This window comes from Silurus aristotelis, assembly GCF_946808225.1.
Source record: "Silurus aristotelis genome assembly, chromosome: 13".
Taxonomy (NCBI): Eukaryota; Metazoa; Chordata; class Actinopteri; order Siluriformes; family Siluridae; genus Silurus; species Silurus aristotelis.
This window is the reverse complement of record NC_139586.1, coordinates 7,876,805-7,898,780: the sequence shown is the minus strand read 5'-3', so window position 1 is coordinate 7,898,780 and position 21,976 is coordinate 7,876,805. Positions and strand designations below refer to the sequence as shown.

Sequence of the window (21,976 nt, the reverse complement as noted above, 5' to 3'; positions counted from 1 at the left end):
TGAGGGAAGAAACTGTAACACAGTCTGGATGTGGAGGCCCGAATGCTTCGGAACCACTTCCCTGATGGCAGGAGGGTGAAAAGTGTGTGCAACGGGTGTGTGGGATCGTCCACAATGCTGTTGGCTTTGCGGATGCAGCGTGTGGTGTAAATGTCCTTGATGATCTTCTCAGCTGTCCTCACTATCCTCTGTAGGGTAGGGTGTGCTGTTCCCAAACCAGGCAGTGAAGCAGCTGCTCAGGATGTTCTCAATAGTGTCTCTGTAGAACATGGTCAGAATGGAGGGAGGGAGATGGGCTTTCCTCAGCCTTCTCAAGAAGTAGAGACGCTTCTGGGCTTTCTTGGTGATAGAGCTGGTGTTGAGTGACCAGGTGAGGTTATCCGCCAAGTAAACACCAGGGAATTTGGTGCTTTTGATGATCTCCATGGAGGATCCATTGATGATAAGTGGAGAATGGTCACTCTGTGTTCTCCTGAAGTCAACAACCATCTCTTTAGTTTTGTCAATGTTCAGAGACAGGTTGTTGGCTCCACACCAGGCTGTTAACCGTTGCACCTCCTTTCTGTATGCTAACTCTCTTGCTGATTCTGGTTCTTGCTGATAAGACCCACCACGGTCGTGTCATCCGCAAACATGATGATGTGTTTGAGCTGTGCATTGCTACACAGTCGTAAGTCAGCAGAGTGAACAGCAGTGGACTGAGCACACAGCCTTGAGGTGCAGCAGTGCTTAGTGTGGTGGTGCTGGAGATGCTGTTTCCGATCCGGACTGATTGAGGTCTCCCAGTAAGGAAGTCCAGGATCCAATTATAGCGGGAGGTGTTCAGGCTCAGTAGGCCCAGCTTCTTAATCGGTCACAAGCAGGTGATGTTGTCTTGTAGTTCGTGATCGCCTGGATGTCCTGCGCCGGGTGTCTCCGCTGTCAAATCAAAATCAAATAAAATTTTATTGGTCACATACACATACATACAGAGTACTACATGCGGGTCTGAGTACCCGAGGTGGGGGCCGGGCTTCGTGGACTTTGCGGCGGGGCTTCGTGGACATCCAGTGTCTTTTCTCCTCTGGTTGCAATTTAGGAAGCACAGTCCTGAGATTTGCATATTTGAAATCTCCGGCGACAATAAACAATCCGTCAGGGTGTGTGTTTTGTAGTTTGCTAATGGTCCCGTAGAGTACACTGAGCGCTTCCTTAGCATTAGTGATAGGTGGTATGTACACTCCGAGCACAATGGCGGTGGTGAATTTCCGTAGTAAATAAAAAGGTCTACATCTCACAACCATAAACTCCAACAGCGATAAGCAGTAGGTGAAAACGAGGACAGAGTTCTTACACCATTCTGTGTTGATGTAAACACACAGACCGCCGGCACGAGTCTTACTGCACAGAGTTGCATTTCTGTCGGTACGAAACATGGCTAGCCTGTCCAGCTAAATGGCGGCGTCTGGAACTCTGTCGCTCAGCCACGTCTCAGTGAACACAAAGACGCAGCAGTGTCTGTACTCATGCCGAGTAGCTCCGATGTCCATATGCTGGGTAAGGCGGGCTACAAAGTGAAAGTAGCACCATTTTCGGCCCGGAGCGGCCGCTGCGAGCTAATGCTGCACGGCCATCTTGGACGTAGTTTTCAAGATGTGATACATCGCTCCTGAAGCACAGAGGGTTAGGGGCCTTGCTCAAGGGCCCCAAAGTTGGCAACTTGGTGATACTGGGGCTTGAACCCCTGATCAGTAACCCAGAGACTTATCCACTGAGCTACTACCTCCTATTTTTATATGGACAAATACATCTGCATAAACTCAATTATTCTGTACTATACTGGTTGGTGCTACAATGTCGCTGTGTTTACTTTGTTGGCAGTCGCTGTATTTACTGTCTCTCTGTCTTATGTTCTTTTTTGCAAAAAATTTATGTAGTGTCCTAAAACCGGTGCCCTAGTTAGTAACACCCTGGCTGGGGCAATGTTGTTTCATTTCACTTTATATGGTTGGAATGAAAATAAAACCCTACTTGACAACTTGACTTGACTTGACTTGACTTGACTTGACTTGATTTGACTCATTAGCAAATGTGACTACCTCTATAAAAGCCCCGGTTTTAGCAAGGCCAAAGAAGAAAGACAGTAGGAATGATCTTAGAGAAGCAATACAATAATTTTTATTAACACATTATTTACAATTGGAAAACACAGTAAAGACAGTTGTCAATCTTCACAGGAGTGAATGTCCAGTTAAACATCAAATGTGGAAGATTTTTTGACAGTTTAATTAGAAAAAGACTGAACAAATATGCTTTGTTTAGAAAACCTCCTCTCTCTTAAAAGAACATTGCAGCATGTCTTAGGATCGCAAAGCTGAATTTGAACAAACCACAAGACTTCTGGAACAGTGTCCTTTGGACCTGAGACCAAAGTGGAGATGATTGACCATAATGCACAGTGCCACTTTTGGCGAAAACCAAACACAGTATACCAGCACAAACTCCTCAAACCAAATGTCAAGCACAGAAGTGGTGGAGGGGGATGATTTTGGCTTGTTTTGCATCCACAAAAAATTAATGGATAAATGAAATTGAGGAAGAGTTTGAGGATGAGAGATAGTTTAAAAATGAATGAACAGTTTTTGGCCTGTTGTTTCAAGCCATAATATTAAATTAAAGAGCGAGCAGTTTATTACACTGAGGTGCCCAATAAGGCTTTGTAGGGGATCATTTTTCTACCCACTGATATTCCTAGCTTGTCATCCTACTCACTCTCTTTCTTAATATGAGCGATAGAACAGAATGTCTCTATCCACCAGCAAGTCAGTCAGTCCATTCAGTTATTGTATAGACCTTTTGCCTAAGATGAAGAAAGAAAGAAAGAAAGAAAGAAAGAAAGAAAGAAAGAAAGAAAGAAAGAAAGAAAGAAAGAAAGAAAGAAAGAAAAGAAAGAAAAAAAGAAAGAAAAAAAGGAGAGACAGAAATAAGTTAGAAAACATTAAAGGACTAAGGAAAAGAAGAATCATGATGTGCACTCAAAATAGATACAGTGAATCACAAAAAAAATGGAAATTGGAAGAGACAGCTGAAAGCAGAAAGAAAGATGAATAGAGAGAGAATGGGAGCGAGAGAGAGAGAGAGAGAGAGAGACAGAGAGAGAGAGAGAGAGAGAGAGAGAGAGAGAGAGAGAGAGAGAGAGAGAGAATTCCCAATTTGTATTTCCAAAACATACATAAATCAATAGTTAGATGGGTAGATGGATGGATGGATAGATGGATATATAGATGGATTATGTGGATAGAAAATAAATGAATTGATGGATTGATGGAGGGATATACGGATAAATGGACTAAAAATGTTTACAACTTATTTAATTAACATTTACTCTCTTTATGTTAACTCTCGTCTCGTCCAAAACAATGATCCATGCCCACATGTTGCCAAATAACTATTCACTCTCCTCATTGACATCTCATTGACATCTAAAATGTACTTACAACTATCAAGACCAATTAGATTTTATTTTTAAATAAATGAAATTAATTGTTTATTATTTGCTCCTACATAAAAGTTTTTTTCACAAAACTACCGTAATTTCCGGACTATTAAGCGCACCCAAATATAAGCAGCACCCAGTGAATTTTACAAAGATTTTTATTTTGAACATAAATAAGCCGCACCTCTCTATAAGTGTCTACACTGAAACTAATGAACTTTACACAGGCTTTAACGAAAGACAGTGTCTGTTACACGGTGTAACGGGTGAAATATGTTGAGGCTCCTTTAAGAGCAGAGCGGCATTTTGGGAATAGCCTGCCGCCACATTTTTCCAGTATTACTGCATGTGTGCAAGGCCGAGGAATATGTCCTTATTATTTTCTGATGCTCATTTCTAAGTTTCTTTGACTAACCCGTAACGCTGTTGCCAAGAAAAATTCCTTCCTCCTTTCTTTCACAACAATTTCTCTCTCGAGTGTTTCTTTTGTCATCGTCGTGTGTTTACAAATCACCATCGGTGAAGCTGTTCTCCCGATGCCGTGTAGCTCAGAACACAGGTGAAGTGTGTTTTTTCGTTTCTGTTAGGAAATTTCATTGGTCTAATGTTATGTCGCTCAGTTTTTTGGCTTGAAGTTTGTGAAAAACAAACTTGTGTTAAAAAAATAAAACCTCAGACATAAGTTTCCAAACAGACTTTTTGTCTAAAATGGCTGAATCTACTTTTAAACACGTCATGTCAGCGCATGCTTTAACACAGAAGGATTCAGTGGGTATATATAATGTATACACTGTACACTCACACACACACGCAAATGTTACATGGCAAGAGACAGTTTAACTGTCCACACACACACACACACACACACACACACACACACACACACACACACACACACGCACACACACTAACGATTGCATCAGTCTTCTATATTAGCTGTACCACTAATAGTACCCTGGGTTGATGGAGGATATAAATAGAGCTGGTCTCTGACCTCACAGAGCTTCCATGAACAGAAAATATAAAATGGGCGACCGAAATATTGTAATTACAGAGCACACTTGCCTCACACCACTTTTCACCCGCCGTCACACACGAAGACAAATAAACAGGAGTCAGATTCCCCCATTTTTCTGGAGTTAGAGGTAAGAGGGAGCATAAAGACAGATAGAAAACTGAGAGAAAATGACGCAGAATTAAGTTATTCTCTCTTTCTTTCTCGCTTTCATTTGTCGTGCATGTTTTTCTTTCAGCATTTCTCTTTGTAGTATCTGTTTTCAAGGCTATGTTTTTGATAATCTTACCACATCTTTTTTCTTCACACTTTCTCTCCTGTGCTCTTTATTTATTTGCACTTAATCTGTCTCTTCTGCCCTTTTCTGTCTATGCTCGCTCTCTCTCTCTCTCTCTCTCTCTCTCTCTCTCTCTCTCTCTCTCTCTCTCTCTCTCTCTCTCTCTTGCTTTCTCTCTCTCTTTCGTTCCACATTTCTGTCTGCTCTTCTCTTATTTCACATCTTTCTTTGTTCTTTCATTCATGCTCTCTTTTGCTCTGCTTTTTCTCTCATTCTCTATTTCTATCTCTCTCTCTCTAACTCCCCCCCCCCCCCCCCATGACTCCACCCAGACGATTCTTCAGATTCTGCAGTCGGGATTTTCCTGTACACATCCCACAGGAGGTGGAATAATGAGGCGCAATAATAACAGTCAGTAATAACAGAGGGTGAACGGTGTTAATGTTCCTCCCGCCGGGGAGCATCTTCACTCTGAACAATGCGCACATCAGTAGGTCAGCTTTCCTGAGAGTTTCCCAGAACAGGAAATGATTAAATCCAGTCACATCTGTTTAAACGGGTATATTACTGAAAATAATAATGATATATTGTAATAAATTGTTAGCAAGTTGTCTCAAAGCTGTGGCTTAGCAGATTACGTGTGGTGTATCTGTTTACAGGATGACTGATGGCTGACACCACAGACAAAGCACGTACACTTACACGCCGTATCGCTCCACGGAGCCACACAATCCATCACACAAAGAGAGCGCAGGCCCGGAGTGGCGCCATGGTCAGGAGGCGGCTCAGACCACGGAGAACGTCGGCACCGAATAACACAAGCAGAGTGTCGGAAAACCAGAGCAGAATGAGCCTACGGCCCAAAATCATAAGCAGCAGTGTGTGTGGATCTGACAGCACAAGCCACACAACACACAACAAAAAACCCACATACTCTGAAGGCTGAGGCAAAGGAAGTCCACAATCAAACCAGGGTCTGCCAGAGCTCAAGTGCAGCCAGAAAACAGCACAATAAAAAAAACAACAACAAATGATCAAAGTCGAACACAGTTATTACAATAATTTCGGGTTAATAGCTCAATAATAAAATAATACACATAAAGTCATAAAGTCACAAAAATATGAGTATAATTAAATGTATAGTAAAAATATTTTAATATTGCGTTCTGATGATCCATTCATAACTTTGAAATATCATAAGTCGAGACATGGCCTTGCCTACCCAAGAGTGTGAGGTAGTAAACTGTAGCTTGTTAATAACTTACAAGTTACAGTACACAACTGAGCAGGAAAAAAAAGGAATTTACAGTACCGTAATATATAAACTACACAATATATACGTATTTGGCAGTAGGCACGTATACGAGCGCCGGTTCGCTGGTCGAGAGGAGGTTGGGCCCAGACGTCACATCTGTACATCTGTAGCTGATTAAACTAATCAGCGGTCTCTGTTTCAGAGTCCGGCGACGCAAAAATTAAGCTTTGCAACACCAAAAACAGAAAAAAAAAAGGTGAAATGAAATGGCATTTAATCTTTTACAATGTAGCTAAAATGAAGCACTAATGTTCATTCAGTCCAAATAACACACCAAAAAAGAATTGCATGAAATAATTTTTAATAAAAATAAACACACCCCTCAAACATTTTTTAATACAGAATTAACAGTTAATACTAGAACAGTATAAAATGATAAAGAAATGGAAAAGGTTGCAGCAGTGTATTCTTCTATAAAACAGAAATAGATAATATTCTTATAGTCAAATAGTGAATCTACAGTCAAAACGTCTGCGGTTTAAATTGATGTGAACAGTCTTTGATGTGATTCGCTTGAATTGTCCTCCATGCCATGGTCAATACCTGCATAATCCCTCTACACTGCAGGTGCTCTTTGTGCTTGTGAACACACACATACAAACACACACACACACACACACACACACACACACACACACACACACACACACACACACACACACACACACACACCTGTGCTACCCATACAGCAGGGTTCCTCAAAGGAGAAAAGGTGGGAAATGAGGGAATACTGGAATTTAAATGTAAACCAAATGACAAGAAATGACTTGTTTATAAGTGCGGTTACGGCTCTCACACATTTGCGCTCAGTCACCATAAAAGTTCAAATAACGACAAACTCCCTACACATTTTGAGGCTTTGAATAGCAATTTACAAAAGAATATTCTACACAAAGTTCAAGCTTACATAACAGTGAAGAGTCACAATGAGAAATGTGAAAAAGATAATGATAACTGAACTACTTGAATAAAAAAGATAAAAGAAGAGTTCATTGCCAGACACTTTTCTGAGGTAATTTTTCTCATCATGGGCCACACGATGAACGGGGGAAGGTTTGTAACTAAAATTTAACAAAAGAAAACCGTCTAGATTATTGATAAAGTTACAGTAGCACTAAACATTATGGTTTAATTCAAACTAGTTTAATTTATTTACTATCACTTCTTTCCTGCTGAAGAGATGGCATCAGGATTCACTATAGGAAGAAGGCAAGCTGATGGAAGCAGCTTAATCCTGTGGGCAATATTCTCCTGGGAAACACTGAGCAATCCTGGCATTCATGTGGATGTAACTTTGGGACGTATCACCATGGTTGCAGACCAAGTTACACTCCTTCATGGCACTCGGATTCCATAATGCCAGTGACCTTATTCAGTAGGATAGCACTCCCTGCCTTGGTGGAAAATTGTTAAGAAATTGCTTGTTGTCTTGGTCACCAAATTTTCATTTGTGGAATGTGCTGAACAAAAAAGTCTGATCAATCAGGGCATCACCTTACATTGTACCAGACTTAATGGCTCTGCTGTTAACATCTTGATTTCAGATACCACATACATGTTAGATAAATTCCTTTTAAATTCCCTTTAATTCCTAAATTACTGGCTATCAACAAGATGTTGATGGCCACTTGTATTATCATCACACCGTTAAACAAACCTCTCCTTTAAAAGTTTTAAGCTTGATCACCTAAGCTTATATTTGACTGAGAAACAGACACCAACATGTTTGTCAAAGTCTAGGCCTCATCACATTAATAGTGCTGGTTTAAATAGTAAATTTCTTGCTGCTGAGTTCCAGTCAGTGTTGTCGCTTATGTTGCTTGACCTCAGTGCAGATTTTCATAATATAGATCATACATTTTACTGTTTATACAGACACTAGAAAGTTAAAACCACAGGCATTTTGTCTCTAGCATTGCTAAGTTAAGAAATGTAATGCTATTACAAGATGTAGAAAAACAAGCTTGTGCTTTTATTACCTCAAGGTCTGTTTTAAAATAGTGTTGTCTACATCTTGCAGTACTGTAGGTGTTAAAAAATAATTAGCAAGCTACATAGATGATGAAATATAGTGGCTGTCAAAAGTTTGGAAACGCCAAGAATTTGATCTTTTTTCAGACACATGCATGTTCCTTTTGTTTATAAGCAATAAACTTAGTAAAAGACAAAAATATATAATAATTGGAAAGTGAATGAGGGGAAGAAAGTTCTGTGGAAAGATAAGTCAAAATTTGATAATTTCAGCTCTAAGAGAAGATGTATAATGGAGAACATAAGAGAAGATATAACCAGACTGCATTAAACCTACAGCCAAAAATAGAGATTGAAGCTTAATGGATTGAGGTTGTTCTTGAGCAGAGAAGGTTGAAGACGTATTTCAGGTTGAAAGGGATACTAAACCAACATGGCAACCATTCCATAGTTTAATGCCATGCAATTCCATCTGGACTTTGACTTATTAGAACCAACTTTACCATACAACAAGACAATGACCTGAAGCATAAGTCCAACTCTGAAAGTATTAATTGGACAGTTGATTGGAGTGTTATCTGTCATGGAATGGACGGCCCAGTCACCGCACCTAAAGCCTATTGAACTGCTCTGATGAACTGGATGAACTGGAGCGCAAGGTCAGAAAGAAATATTCAACTGGTGAAGGGCACCTTTGGTAAGTGTTACAAGAGTCATGGCATTACATCAGTTTTATGTTTATAGAAAATAACTGCCCGGATGCCAAGAGCATGCAAAGCTGCTTTTCATGATAAGTTAAGATTTTTAAATGAAACTACAGTTTAACATTTGTACATGTATATTTTTGTTTGGTCAAAGTAATTCATTATACTGTTAAATTACCTTGTTTGTTAAATATATACTAAAGGAACATGAGGAATTTATTTAATAGGATTAAACAGTAGGTGTTTCCAAACTTAGAAACTGTTGCTGTAGTCATAACCACTGTCCTGTACTCATCCCTGGACTCCCATAATGTGCTCATACACCCAAGGAACCTAAAAAGTGATTCTTTTTTTTTTTTCATTATTTCAGGTAAGAATGTTTACAATGTGTCTACATGTTCCCTCAAAATGTTTTCAAGATAAAAAAATTACGTTGACATATTTATTATTCATTTTTAGGGGAAAAAAATGTAAACGCTGAAGAAGAGTGAGCCCTGCTGTTTAGTAGCGGTACTGTAGCAACACTACCCACTGTTCCATGAAAATGAATCTAAATGAATGAGGCAAGTCATAAGAGATATTTTAGATGTTTTGTGACCAACCGTTTACATTTGGTGAAACCACCACTGGTAAAGCTGCTGCGCATAATTGTTTTGTTTTCCATAAAATGTCTCAGAGGAGCTCTGGGAATGTGTGTGCAGTTTGCAGCTACAGCCAAACCAAACCAGACTTACGGCTGAAACAAGAACGCTATGATCGCACACCACTCAAGAACCCTCGTTTTATTGTGTTGTTGTCTTAGATATAGTGTTTAGATGCCACATTCAGATTATAGCGGTGTGATTTAAGTGAACAATGGAAATTGAACATGTGGTCTAGGAGATTTTCATGCAGCTTTCTTTTTTACAGGGTGATGTCATATTTTTTTATTCTGAATAAAATAAAAATAATGATGCATGAACACAATGCTGTCTAGAGCCAGAGAGTTTCTAGGACTGTTCTTGACTGGTGGGACCACAGATTCCCAGCATGCATTGCTCCAAAACATGAACACCTCCAAGCAATAAAAATAAAATGCATCATCGTGTGCACTGCACACAGGCAGTAAACAACTCAAACCAAAAAAAAAAAACTCAATGTGGTTTTATTGCTTCCTGCATTAACAACTATCCTAATTGATAGCTGTGTATAGGACAAAAGTGATATTCTGTAAAACCTTGAGGTGCCTTTTTTTTTTTTTTTTCAAACCATGCAAGAGTTGCTTTTACCTCTTTAAACTCCCATCCAAGACGAACATATATGAATCAGAAAGCAGCTTAAAGCCCTTGTGATGTTCCTCAGGCAAGATTTTATGTTTGATGTGTTTTCAAGCTGAAGAACTTTCAGCAAGCTCATAAAATGCTTTTGGACAATACTACTGCCAGTGAGTCACGCCAGCTGGAATTGTGTTTTAAACCTCTGCGTGGTATTCCACACCTAGGACATCATGATGCCTGTCACATGACATCCATTCATGTCTCTAGGTTCAAAATTTGTTAGGATGCCCTAAGGAATGTTTTCCACTACTTCTGTTTCTCACTGCACTTCAGGAACTGTAACAATGCATAAAGTAGCTGATGTCCCTGAAGAGCGAAAATGTATGATTGTCAGCCGAGATTCTCTCAACACATTTGCATTTATGGCATTTGGCAGGCTTACATATATCGCAATTATACAACTGAGCAGGGCCTTGCTCAAGGGCCCATCAGTGAGAGTTTGGCAGTGATGAGATTTGAACTCACAACCTTTCAAGCAGAAGTTTTAACCCCTGAGCTACCACTTCCCATTCTTCTACACTTCAAAAATGGTTGCCTGATCTTTCATACTTCTCTTTTTTGTTTCCACTGTTCTAAGCTTGGACATTTTTTTTCCTGGAATCTGTCTCCCTTTAGGTCCTTCAAGTGGTCATCTTCTAAGTTTTGATCTGAGCATTTAATCCTCTTGTTTTGAGACAACAACAAAAAAATCTCAGATGTTTGCAAGACACAGCGTATTAAAAGATTATCTCATTGCACGTGTTTATCTAGGTGGATGATAATATTCTGAATGCTACTAATACGATTTACATTGAAGCTATTAGCCCTGTGCTCTCCTAAAGATGAGCAAAAAATAAACACACCTGCTCCATTTCAGTTCTGTCCCACAGCCAAGTGTAGAGATGCGCCTTTGAAGTTGTCGTCTTTTGTGCAACACAAACTCACCCTTTTTTCCCCCAGTGACGGCATGTTAGATGGCTGTTTTATGAGCCGATATAAATCCTTTATACTCATAAAGACGCTGCACTGTGATAGTGGCTTGGCATGAAGCCAAGACAGGAAAAGGCTTGGGGATTCTTTTTTTCCCAGAGCCTACAAAGACCTTTTGTTTGAGTTGTCAAGCAGGAATTTATGAACAAGCGAGAAGCGAGGATGAGACCAGAAGACACTGAAATATTTCAGATAATCATTTTTCATCACTTTTCATATCTTCTTTGAAAGCCAAAGAAACGCTTTAATAAATAGTTGGAGAAGTATTAGATGTGTGTCATATGCAAGACATCTTATCGCATGTGCTTCACACAATGTGACCAAAATTCCGCGCACCCCTGATGCTCACACCTGTATGTCTATCTTCTGCGAAATGTTCACACAAAGGGTGAAAAGCAGTGTTGGAGTTGAGGGGAGGGGGGGTCTGGGGGAATCCGGGACCCCCCATAAGGTATTAGGGACCCCCCATGACAAGCGAAAAAAAAGATTTAGAGGGGGTCCACAAGATTATTTTAGTAAAAAAAAAAAATGAATTACACAACAACTGGGGACCCCCGATAAGACTTGATCACTGGTGAAAAGCACAGTATTGTATAGAATGTCATTGTAGGCTTTAGTGTTTCAGTTTTCCTTCACTGAAACGACATTGAGATTAACTCTGGAATTATCTGGAATTATCTGACTGACCTGCTTAGAGAAGTGGAGAGTGGAGTAATCCAGAGCTCCTTTGTAATAAATTTTAAGATCTGACATGAAGAAATAATCTATAATTTATCAGAAGGCGTCATATTCACATAAAGGATCTGTGGATCCCCCCGAAGTAGCTGGATGATGCTTCTGGAGAAGGAGATGGTTACTCAGGTTACTAAACAGGATTAGTGGTTTTTGCTGAGCTGAAGATGAAACCGCAAATAAATCAGAGAAACATGTTTTAATTAAAAGTTTAAGATCTTACCTTCGCATACCTTCTTTCTACCAAGCAGTTAGAAAGCCTATATTTTCATTAATTACCTCATAAATGACCTTTATACCTTTCTAAGGCATTCAGAATGAGCTTTCATATTACCCAGACATGACTCGAAGTAATAAAAGGTGCATAATTGTGAACATATTCCGTGGCCTAATTAAAAGACTAATAATTCAGTCATTTGAATGGGTCATAATGGAGACACAATCGGAACCCAAAGCAGTAACCGGAGGAGCAGTCTGCTATTACAAACAGGCTTTCTGTTCCTCATAATGATGTGTTCGTGAAATGAAACAGATGTTATGGCTTTGAATTAAAACATTTTCTGCCCACATCCAGCAGGCTTGCATGAAGGAAGACAAACGATCATATGGCATTTGACTGGAACACTGGAAAGCAAAGTTGCCTTGTTAAACATTTTAGCCCCAAAAATGTATATGTACACAAAGCTTCCCTTATCTGTGCTGTTCAGCATCATGTAAGCCACAGACTAAATAATCAAACGCTCGCCTCAAACCGCTTTCTCCACTAATTCGGTGTGTCAAACAAACTTACTTGCGTAGATTTTGATACAGTATGCACAGTTCACTTTAAAAATGGAGCAGACTAAAAAGAGCTAGAGCTAAATACAGAATCAGTGATCATCTTAAAAAAAGATCTTTTCTTCTTAGCACATCATTTGAAGACAAGCATCAGACTCAGGTCTGAAGTCAGGATTCACTGAAGATTTAGAAGATTCAAGAACACATTGATTTGTATTCACATATAAGCTTTGGTTACTTGTTAGCAGTGATGGGCCTTCAGATCCAGCGAGGCCTTTTCTGCTGGCCTAAACACTATGAAAATGTTAAGGAGATTCTGTCAAGTCTTTTTCATCCGTCCCATCAAAGAATTCTGACATGAGGTCTTCAGAATCAACAGTGTGGCCGTGCAATAGTCAGAGCTTGCAAACCGCATCCGTAGCAAACTGCACAAGCTCAGATATATTCATGTGGATTTAATAGATGTTTTTTTTCATTTCACAATAGCTGACAGAGGAGAAGAATTGATTTGGAGGCAGATATACTTACAAAGACATTGTCATGATGAAAGTTTTAAGGAAAACTGGACATCAGATGGAAATGTCAGCTAAACCAGCTGCTCTTATACTATAGACCAGCGGTCCCCGACCTTTTTTATGCCTCGGACAATATTTTTACGGACTGGCCTTTAAGGTGTGGCGGATAAATACAACAAAATAAAATGATATGGCCGGCATAAAAACTGGCATTTTCTAAATATAATAATAAATGTGAATTCACTGTGTTGTTTTTTGTTCATTTTGCTAGATTGGGGGTTTCAATTTAGCAGTAATGTATTATGTGTTATCGGCCGAGCAGCCCCTTTAACTCTTTTATCAAGAGTGAGTCATAGACAGATGTGGCGGAGAGAATCTGATAAATATCCAAAATAATACATTGTTAAGAATCAGGAAATAAATAAAAACTGAAAAAATTTAAGTTATGTATTCTTTCTGTGTGGCCCCGTACCAATTGACCCATTGACCGGTGCCGGTCCACGGCCCGGGGGGTTGGGGACCACTGCTATAGACTATACACCATTTATACTTTTGTGTTTTCTTTTCTGTTTAATTTTCACAAAAACACACAATTTGCCTTACTTTTAAATCCTCAGGAAAACCTTACGCACAGAAGAAATGCACAAAAATGCCCAGGGTCATTTTATGATGTTACTATTGATGCTTCTGCTAGAGATGATGTATGCAGGCAGTGCAGCTGTAGCTGCTGTAAGAGGAGACTTGTTGAATTGTGTTCGTTGGGTTTCTTGCTTTATTAATGTCATTCATTTTCACTGTAAGAAACACCTATGTTTCTTTTCCCCACTGTGGGACGAATAAAGGTATATATTACCTGTCTGTAATGCATTGCTTGGTTTTACTGCATTTCTGTATAATATTGATGGTTTCTATAACCGTGGCATCATAATGAATGTATTTAGAGGTGGATTGATTTAGGTTTTTACACTACTGCAGGCCTTGGTGTGAAATGCACATCACCTCCACTGCCTGTTAGCTATTTTAGCCTTGTAGCGTTAGCTTAGTTTGGTTCTCAGACAGCGCACACGTCCTGACTGATAGCACACAGTTGCAGTAATGAGAATTATGCATAGGGTCCATTTCTGGCTGAACAATTTATGTTCTTTCAGTTGCCTGGAAAGGGTCATGGTGACTAGCATGGAAACAAATGGAATGAGGTGGGAAATCAGTAATGGATTTTAAAAGCATGGATTCAGGTAGACTGAGAATAACATCGATTAGGCTGTAGTTAACACTACATATTTTACTATCTTCATATTTGTTACTGAAGGTACCAGCTTACATTCTATCATATAGAAAGGTTTCCTGTTTCACAGCAACATTCTTCATTAAATGATTGGTCTTATGCATTAATCTTTATGTATTATATTCAGGATCATGAATAGGACTCGAATAGATTTTGCATGAATTCCACATTTCTTTGACAAATGCTCATTCGAACAATTTACAAATAAATCCATCTGATTCCGCTTCATAAACATAGTCCAGTGTTAAAATAGCATGTGTTGATGATAAACTTTATTGATTTAGTAATAAAATTCAATTTATTGAAGCCTTTAATAGGTATGCTACAAATAAATAATGCTTTACACATGCCACGGCGGATGAAAATCCTAAACCAATGAAGACTTGCTGTGGCAAACATGCCACTGAAACCGGTCTAGTTAAATGGTTAATTGTTTGGACCAAATGGAAACAATAACAAAAAAAACTCACACAATATATCTGAATGAATTGTACATGTCATTTGTATCATAACTCTTGTCTTTGTGCTGCTCTATCTATCTAGCTCTTCTTTTTCTATTTGTAGATCTCTTCACTAGGTGTCACTTTACAGACTCCGAAGAGACACCACTGCCCTCTAGTGGACGAGTCGGGATTAACTTTTTCTTTAAAAAACTTTGGGTTGTAGCGACAACAGGAGAAAAAAATTATTAAAATTATATAATTAAAATTTTGCTGAAAAATAGTAGTTTGACATTTCAGTGATTTTTCTTAAAGCCCACATCCCCATTTCAGCCAAAGCTCACAAAGTTTCACGCAAAGCATTTACTCAGGCTGTAGAGCCTAAACGTTTTCTTTTGAAGGGCCAAACTCTCCTCATTTATTATTAAATAATATCTAGAAATAGTTCAATGCCTAATATATAAAACACATAAAAGTGTAATATCAGTGATCTAATGAGAGACATGACGCTGCTGCACATTTTTCAGAAGGTTTCCAAATTTGGTCGAATGCAAATTCAGTTCTCTACTGTTTTCTATTTTTCATTTCAATGTACACTTTTCAGCTTAACATTTTTATATTAAATATTAAATTAGAAATGATCTGTATTAGTAGCTTTTTTCTCCTCTTCTCATGTATGGCATGGCTAAATCAAAAGTATATACAAAGCCTATTGTGACTCACGGGCCCTTTTTTAGTATCTCTGCTGTAGAGTTTTAATAAAATGATTGAGGGATCTAATGCCTTATGGGGGTTCCGGGATCCCCCCAAACCCCCTCAATTCGAGCACTGACAGGTTCCCTTCTGAGTCTTGAGTTTTTAGTCTCAGCGAGTTTTTCTTTGCTACAGTTGCCACTGGCTCGCTCATTAGGGATAAACGTAGAAGGAACTAACAAAAAAAAAACCTAGACAGTAAATTAATACGTTTGTTTATACAACTTTTTTTTTTTTTATCTTTGTAAAGCTCCTTTGAGACAGTGTCCGTTGTTAGAAGCGTTATATCAATAATACTGAATTGATTTGAAAGGAGGCCCAATCAAACACAAACAAGCTTTCTGGGCATTAAAAACCTTAACATTACAAACAAAACATTATGGAATTTAAGTGTGGTGAAGCAGTAATTATTTAATTATGTATTAATACTTTAAAAACAAAAACTTTCAGGATTTTTTATTTTTATGTATAACCACGTTTTATATATATATATATATTCTTAGAAATGTGTTTAATCCTGGGCTCAGGTGACTGTGACTCCGGGATCCGGGATCAGTACAGTATGTGTGTATATGTAGAGCTGTAGGTTTTTCAGCAGTAGACACTTTAAGATGTTTAGATGAATGTCCCTACTTGAGAAAACTCTTGAGAAATCTGCAGCAGGGACACCGTAGAGATCTCCAGCACATGATCAGTGTCACGGGCTGCTAATTAGAAGGACAGGCCCGTATCCATGGTTACCGCACGGCTTTCGAATGCTGGACATGGATGAAAATGTTCAGAAACGGAATATGACTGGTGTAAAATCTTCACGATACTATGATAGAGAATGGAAGTGTATATATACAAACACAAACAACACCTCTTTTGTGGACTTCCGTAAATACAGTCTTGTTGCTATGGTAACAGCTCCTCCACAGGGACGTGCACTGCTGCAGCTCCATATAATCCGGACTGAAGCGCGTCATCGCCTCCAGGTTTTCTGTAAGGATTCGTTTATTCAATGTTTATACAAAGATTGTAGAGTTTTTTCTTTCTTTCTCTCTTTTACATTTTTTTTTATACCCGGAAGTGATTTTCTGCCCGCAAAGTGTTCAGTTCATTTGAACCTTTCAGGGGAAAATAATTTGTTCATAGAGAAGAGAAAACATCTTCAGCATACAAATAAATTACTAATATACTTAAAGTTTTTATTTATTATTATTATTATTATTATTATTATTATTATTATTATTATTAGTGTTGTTGTTGTTGTTACATACAACAGCAACATTATAATTAACAGTTTTATTGCAGTTTCTAGTGGTGGTGTTTATTATTATTATTATTATTATTATTATTATTATTATTATTATTATTATTATTATTTTTATTATTATTATTTTTATTATTATTATTATTATTATTATTATTATTATTATTATTATTATTATTATTATTTTTATTATTATTATTTTTATTATTATTATTATTATTATTATTATTATTATTATTATTATTATTTTTATTATTATTATTTTTATTATTATTATTGTTATATTGTCATTATTATTATATTGTCATAGTGACAATATAATAATAATAATAATAATAATAATAATAATAATAATAAAGATATTATATTGTCATTATTATTATTATATTATTATTACAGTTGTAAGTGTTTTTTGTTTTGTTTGTTTGTTTGTTTTTTTGTATGAATGCAAAAACACAGATATCTGTTTCTGTATCAAATAACCAAATCTGTGGCATTTACACGCTTTGGACACGTGATGTAATTGTTTAAAATAATACATTTTTCAGATCCCAGACTCTTTTTTTCATGTGTCATTGCGGTTAATTATAATATTTTTTAAATATGTTTCTGTTTTAATAAATCTATCAAGCTGTCAAAGCTTTATAAAATGTTTACAGTCCAATACTCACCTGTCACCTGCTGTCTCAGGGTCCCTTTGTACTACAATTGTTTCACTCACGGGCGACTATTTACTGAGTAACAGATCATGGACATGACATAACATGAATTTGAATCAAATGTAGCTTTTAACATTATAATGATTCAAATAAGGGCTTTATGTTACAAAATGTAAAGTATAAAATATATTTACAGAATGTAGAACCCTGCACTTTTCTGGAACTCTGTGATGCTCTAAAGTTCTCTTTTACATCACAGACTGAAAACCACACAAACATCTTTATCAGACTGAAGCTCTTGCTCCATCATGCTGCTCGAAAGCGACAGGTTTACAAGGTTCTTTCTGATCTCGGTGCTGATCGGAGGAGCTTTGACTCTGCCCATTGTAGAAAGGTAGGAGTTTATAAGCATGTGGATTAACGGTGTAGATTATATGCTGATGGGTAAAGTGTGTACTGTTCCCCTGTGTTGTAGAGAGAGGTTTCAGGAAAACACACCTCTAGACCTGCTGTTTGACCCAGAACCTGTTCAGGATCATTTCACTCCAGTGGATGGTGAGAACTTTGACTATTTAATCTTTAATTATGTCTTACATTGGTGTATTTAAAATAAGCACAGTAAAAATAAAATGTGCAGGTTTGTGTTGAACTCGTATAATAAAAAATATGTACATTTGCATTAATATCAACATGCTATCAAGGTATGAAAGCTAGAGAAGGCCATAATCATTTTTGAGAGCACATTCTCTCTTTTTTTTCAGTTGTATTTGTATTATTAAAAGGAAGAGGAGGGTTTGTGATAGTAGTAGTAATAGGAGGAAGAGGAGGACGAAGATAAGGGTATGTACTGTAGTAGTAGTAGTAGTAGTCAAGGATGGGCAGTATTTATGATACAAGCAATTTAAATACGTATTTCAAATATAAAATAGCATTTTGTCATTTGTATTTAACAGGGTTGATAAAAATGGCTTCATATTTTGTATCGAAATACTTTGTATTTTTAAAATACTGTAAAATACTTTGTAAGAAGTCTATATGATGACATCATAAAAATGCAGCCTCTGATTGGTGCCTACTCAGTATTTTGCACTTATTGAGATCAGAACAGAAAACTGATCCATATGAAAGAAAGTGGTGAAGGTAAGAAACATGCAGGTTGCCATCTTTCTTGGTGTCCAATGATCGATAAATAAATATGTGATCGCCGAAAATTGTACCCTAATTGAAGTAGCTGTTTGGTAGGATCATGATTTTGCATCCCATTGCATGAATGTCTGCCTGACTGGGAGACTATTCAGGATTAAGGGAAAGATGAATGCAACAATGTACAGAGACGTCCTTGATGAAAAACTGCTCCAAAGCACTCTGGACCTCAGACTGGGGAGAGGGTCCATCTTTCAACATGACAACAACCCTAAGCACACAGCCAAGATAACAAACGAGTGGCTATAGGATGACTCTGTGAATGTCCCAGCCAGAGCCCAGGCTTGAACCGATTGAGCATTTCTGTAGAGATCTGAAAATGACTGTGAAGTGATGCTCCCTATCTAACCTGATGGAGCTTGAGAGGTTCTGTGCTTTTTTTTTCCATTTTGTTTTGTTTGTAATAAATTTGTAAAAATTCCAAACACACTTCTTTCACATTGTGAATTTGTGGTATTGTTTGTAGAATTTTAAGAAAAATAATGAATTTAATCTATTTTGGAATAAGGCTGTAACATAAGAAAATTTGGTGTATTAGAAGTTTTTAAAGATGTATTTCTGTGTTGCAGATTACGGAGTGAAACCAGTTCCACCTCATGTGCCGTCGTATCTCCTCAGGGCAAGGGCTCTGACTAATACAGGCTAATGGAAGATTTATTCTAGCAACTCCAAACTCCAACAGTTTCTTTAAGATGAGCCCTGATCACAGTGCCATTCAGATTCATTCAGAACATGACATTAGACACAGCAGATAAATAACCAGTTCTCATTTTCATCACATTGACACTGTATACATTTGAAATAATACTAGTAATTACAATATTTTTCCATAGACCTTGATTCCCCTCTTTCATATAAACTTTTCAAGAAAGGGCACAATAATACATTTCCAATAAGAGCTAATTGGTTGGGTGGGAAAGTAAGGTCAGGGCTTGTGACGTTAGTGACTGTACTTGTTTTTTTATTAATTTGTTAAAGAACTGCTAATGGTTTAAATGTTGCTTTGCTGCCATGAAAGATTTCTGGATAGAAGAAGAGAGAACAGAAAGCCTTTAATTGTCATTGTTTAATTCCAGAATAAAATTTACATTTCAGAAAGTATATTCATATTTTACAAAATGGCTTATGACAATGAACTGGAGTTCATCCTGCTGGTTGTGGAGGAATTTCATGGAGCAGGGAATGAAAACACCAACAACAAAACACTCCCAAACACAGATTAAATTCTTTTTGGAAAAAAATTGCATAATAAAAGGTTTATAGAATGACACATTGTAATGGGTAAATCAAAATGACACTTCGCATCCGCATGTCAATCTGAAATATATATATTCTCTTAGCCCTTGTAAAATCAGTGACAGGACATACACCTGTCTCTAAACACTCCTTTCTTCTCTGACACTGCATGCAAAAAACAACCGTTAAATTAAACACACATTTAAGGCCAGAATTATGATTAGGAAACTCAATAATGGAAAAAGGCACTATAGGAAATAAACTGAACTTACTGTTAAGTGAAATGTGCTTCCCAAAAAAATAACTTTAAACAGGAAGTATGTTCTGTTTAAATCTCGGCTCTGTATGCTCCTGTTCTGATTTAAACAAAAGGCAAAAAATAGCCATTAGTTTAGCTTTGTGGAATCTTCCCAGCTCGTCCATCCGTCTCTCATCTCCACCTTAATACACATTTATCTCCTTTAGCACCATTTTATTGATAGAAGTCAGTTTTTTCGATACCGAAAGACAACGTGAAATTTGACCTTTAAAATCTTCTTAGATGATAAAGGATTGTGTGCTAATTAAAATAAAACAAATCTGTTCTCATTGTAAAAGCAATAATTCTTTATCATCTTCTAATAAAATGATTTTAGAGTACATCACGCATTTGTGTCATTTATCTCCGTCAGTAGCAGGACTTCCGCGAGGCGCAGGAGGAAGAGCCACAACTGACTGCACCTGTTGTGTAAAATTATTTTTCATAATTCTTATATTACGTTAGAATTTATATATTAAATAAGGAAAATTATTAACCTCTGAATCCCTTCAAATGCGCAGTTCCACCTAAACAACCTGCCTGTTTTCGTCTTCAGAATAACCCCTACTGCTGTTTCTCATTATTGACTCCTTATTCAATCCTTATTGACTCCTTATTAAAGACTCCTTATTCAATGTTAAGTAGTCTGAGGCTTGTGTGTGTGTGTGTGTGGTTGTGTGATGATTCAGAACTGCGGTTTTGATGCTGATGAACTGGGTGAATTAAGAAGCGATTTACTCAGCTAGCTCCAGTAGACTGACCACAATAGCAACTCTAAATATTAAATTTATAATTAAATATTAAAATTAAATAGAAATAGGCAGCCTTACAATCCAGAAACCGGCTCTTCTGTGCCTCCTGACAGAAAGTATTTGTCCCTAGAGTCACTGTAGCTCAGGGACGTAGGGTTTTCCTGTCTCTGTTTCTGTGGCGTCATTAATATCAGTGAAGTACAAAACAATGGGTTTTAGCCCCAGGTTAGCCTGGTGTGATCATAGAGTCCTTCTGAACCTCAGAGGCAATGATTAAGGTTCAGTCTCATGTGAGTAAGTGATATGAAGTCCAAACCAAAATTCGACACTTCGTCTGGTCTCTTGCTATAAAATCCACAAAGCAGATAATTGCTCTCCACACGATCCTCCTGTGTTAGTGTTAGTTATGTTACTGCCTCATCTCCCGTCATGCAAAACAGTCCTTCTGTAAGTCTGTACGTGCATCTGTGTTTACTCCAGATAGATGTCTTCTGTAGGGCATGAAAACTCGACAAACTCTTTATAATACAGCTGGAATGCTTTTCTGTGAGAGAAGAAATATAAATCAGTGATATTTATTCTGTAAAAGTATTATTGGAATTGAAACTATGTCTAATGTACAATACATCAGTGAGTTTAGAAAGACATGCTCTTAAATACACACCCCACAGCCTCTGCAAGGGCCTTAGTGGCGTTTTCAGACACAAACACGTGGCAAGCGAATCTCTGATCTGCTGGGTGTTTTGTGATAAAGCCAAAGTACCTTTGGGGGGAAAAAAAGGAAAAAGTAAGATTATAATCACTTGCAAATTAAAACTGCATTTGGAAATGATACAGACATTTGCACTTACTTATTGTTTTTTGGATGGTAGCCACAGAACGAGATGTTCTTCAGCTGGAAAAAGTGACTGCACTGACTATTCTGTGAAAACACATGCAGACACAACTCAATACATTTACAATAAAAATAAATAAATAATAATAATAATAAAAAAATGCCCTTGACTATGCAATTTCACTTGCTTTAGA

At 37.5% G+C, this 21,976-nt stretch overlaps 1 protein-coding gene and 1 long non-coding RNA gene across 4 annotated transcripts in view; one reads left to right on the top strand and one right to left on the bottom strand.

Annotated features, from left to right (window-relative positions):
* Window positions 1-16,200: 16,200 nt before the first annotated feature.
* Window positions 16,201-20,538, top strand: LOC310735548. Its single transcript, XR_014536326.1, has 4 exons — window positions 16,201-16,528; window positions 17,718-17,852; window positions 17,934-18,013; window positions 19,231-20,538. It is a non-coding gene; the product is annotated as an uncharacterized lncRNA (long non-coding RNA).
* Window positions 19,713-21,976, bottom strand: part of mapk8ip1b (mitogen-activated protein kinase 8 interacting protein 1b) — a 33,884-nt gene continuing 31,620 nt past the window's right edge. For all 3 annotated transcript variants that reach the window (XM_083558303.1, XM_083558304.1, XM_083558305.1), the window contains 3 exons: window positions 21,799-21,869; window positions 21,612-21,710; window positions 19,713-21,491 (listed from right to left, as the gene is read on the bottom strand). In XM_083558303.1, the coding sequence (XP_083414429.1) occupies window positions 21,419-21,491; window positions 21,612-21,710; window positions 21,799-21,869 (243 nt within the window). In that variant the 3' untranslated portion in view covers window positions 19,713-21,418. The remainder of the gene's footprint in view (window positions 21,492-21,611; window positions 21,711-21,798; window positions 21,870-21,976) is intronic.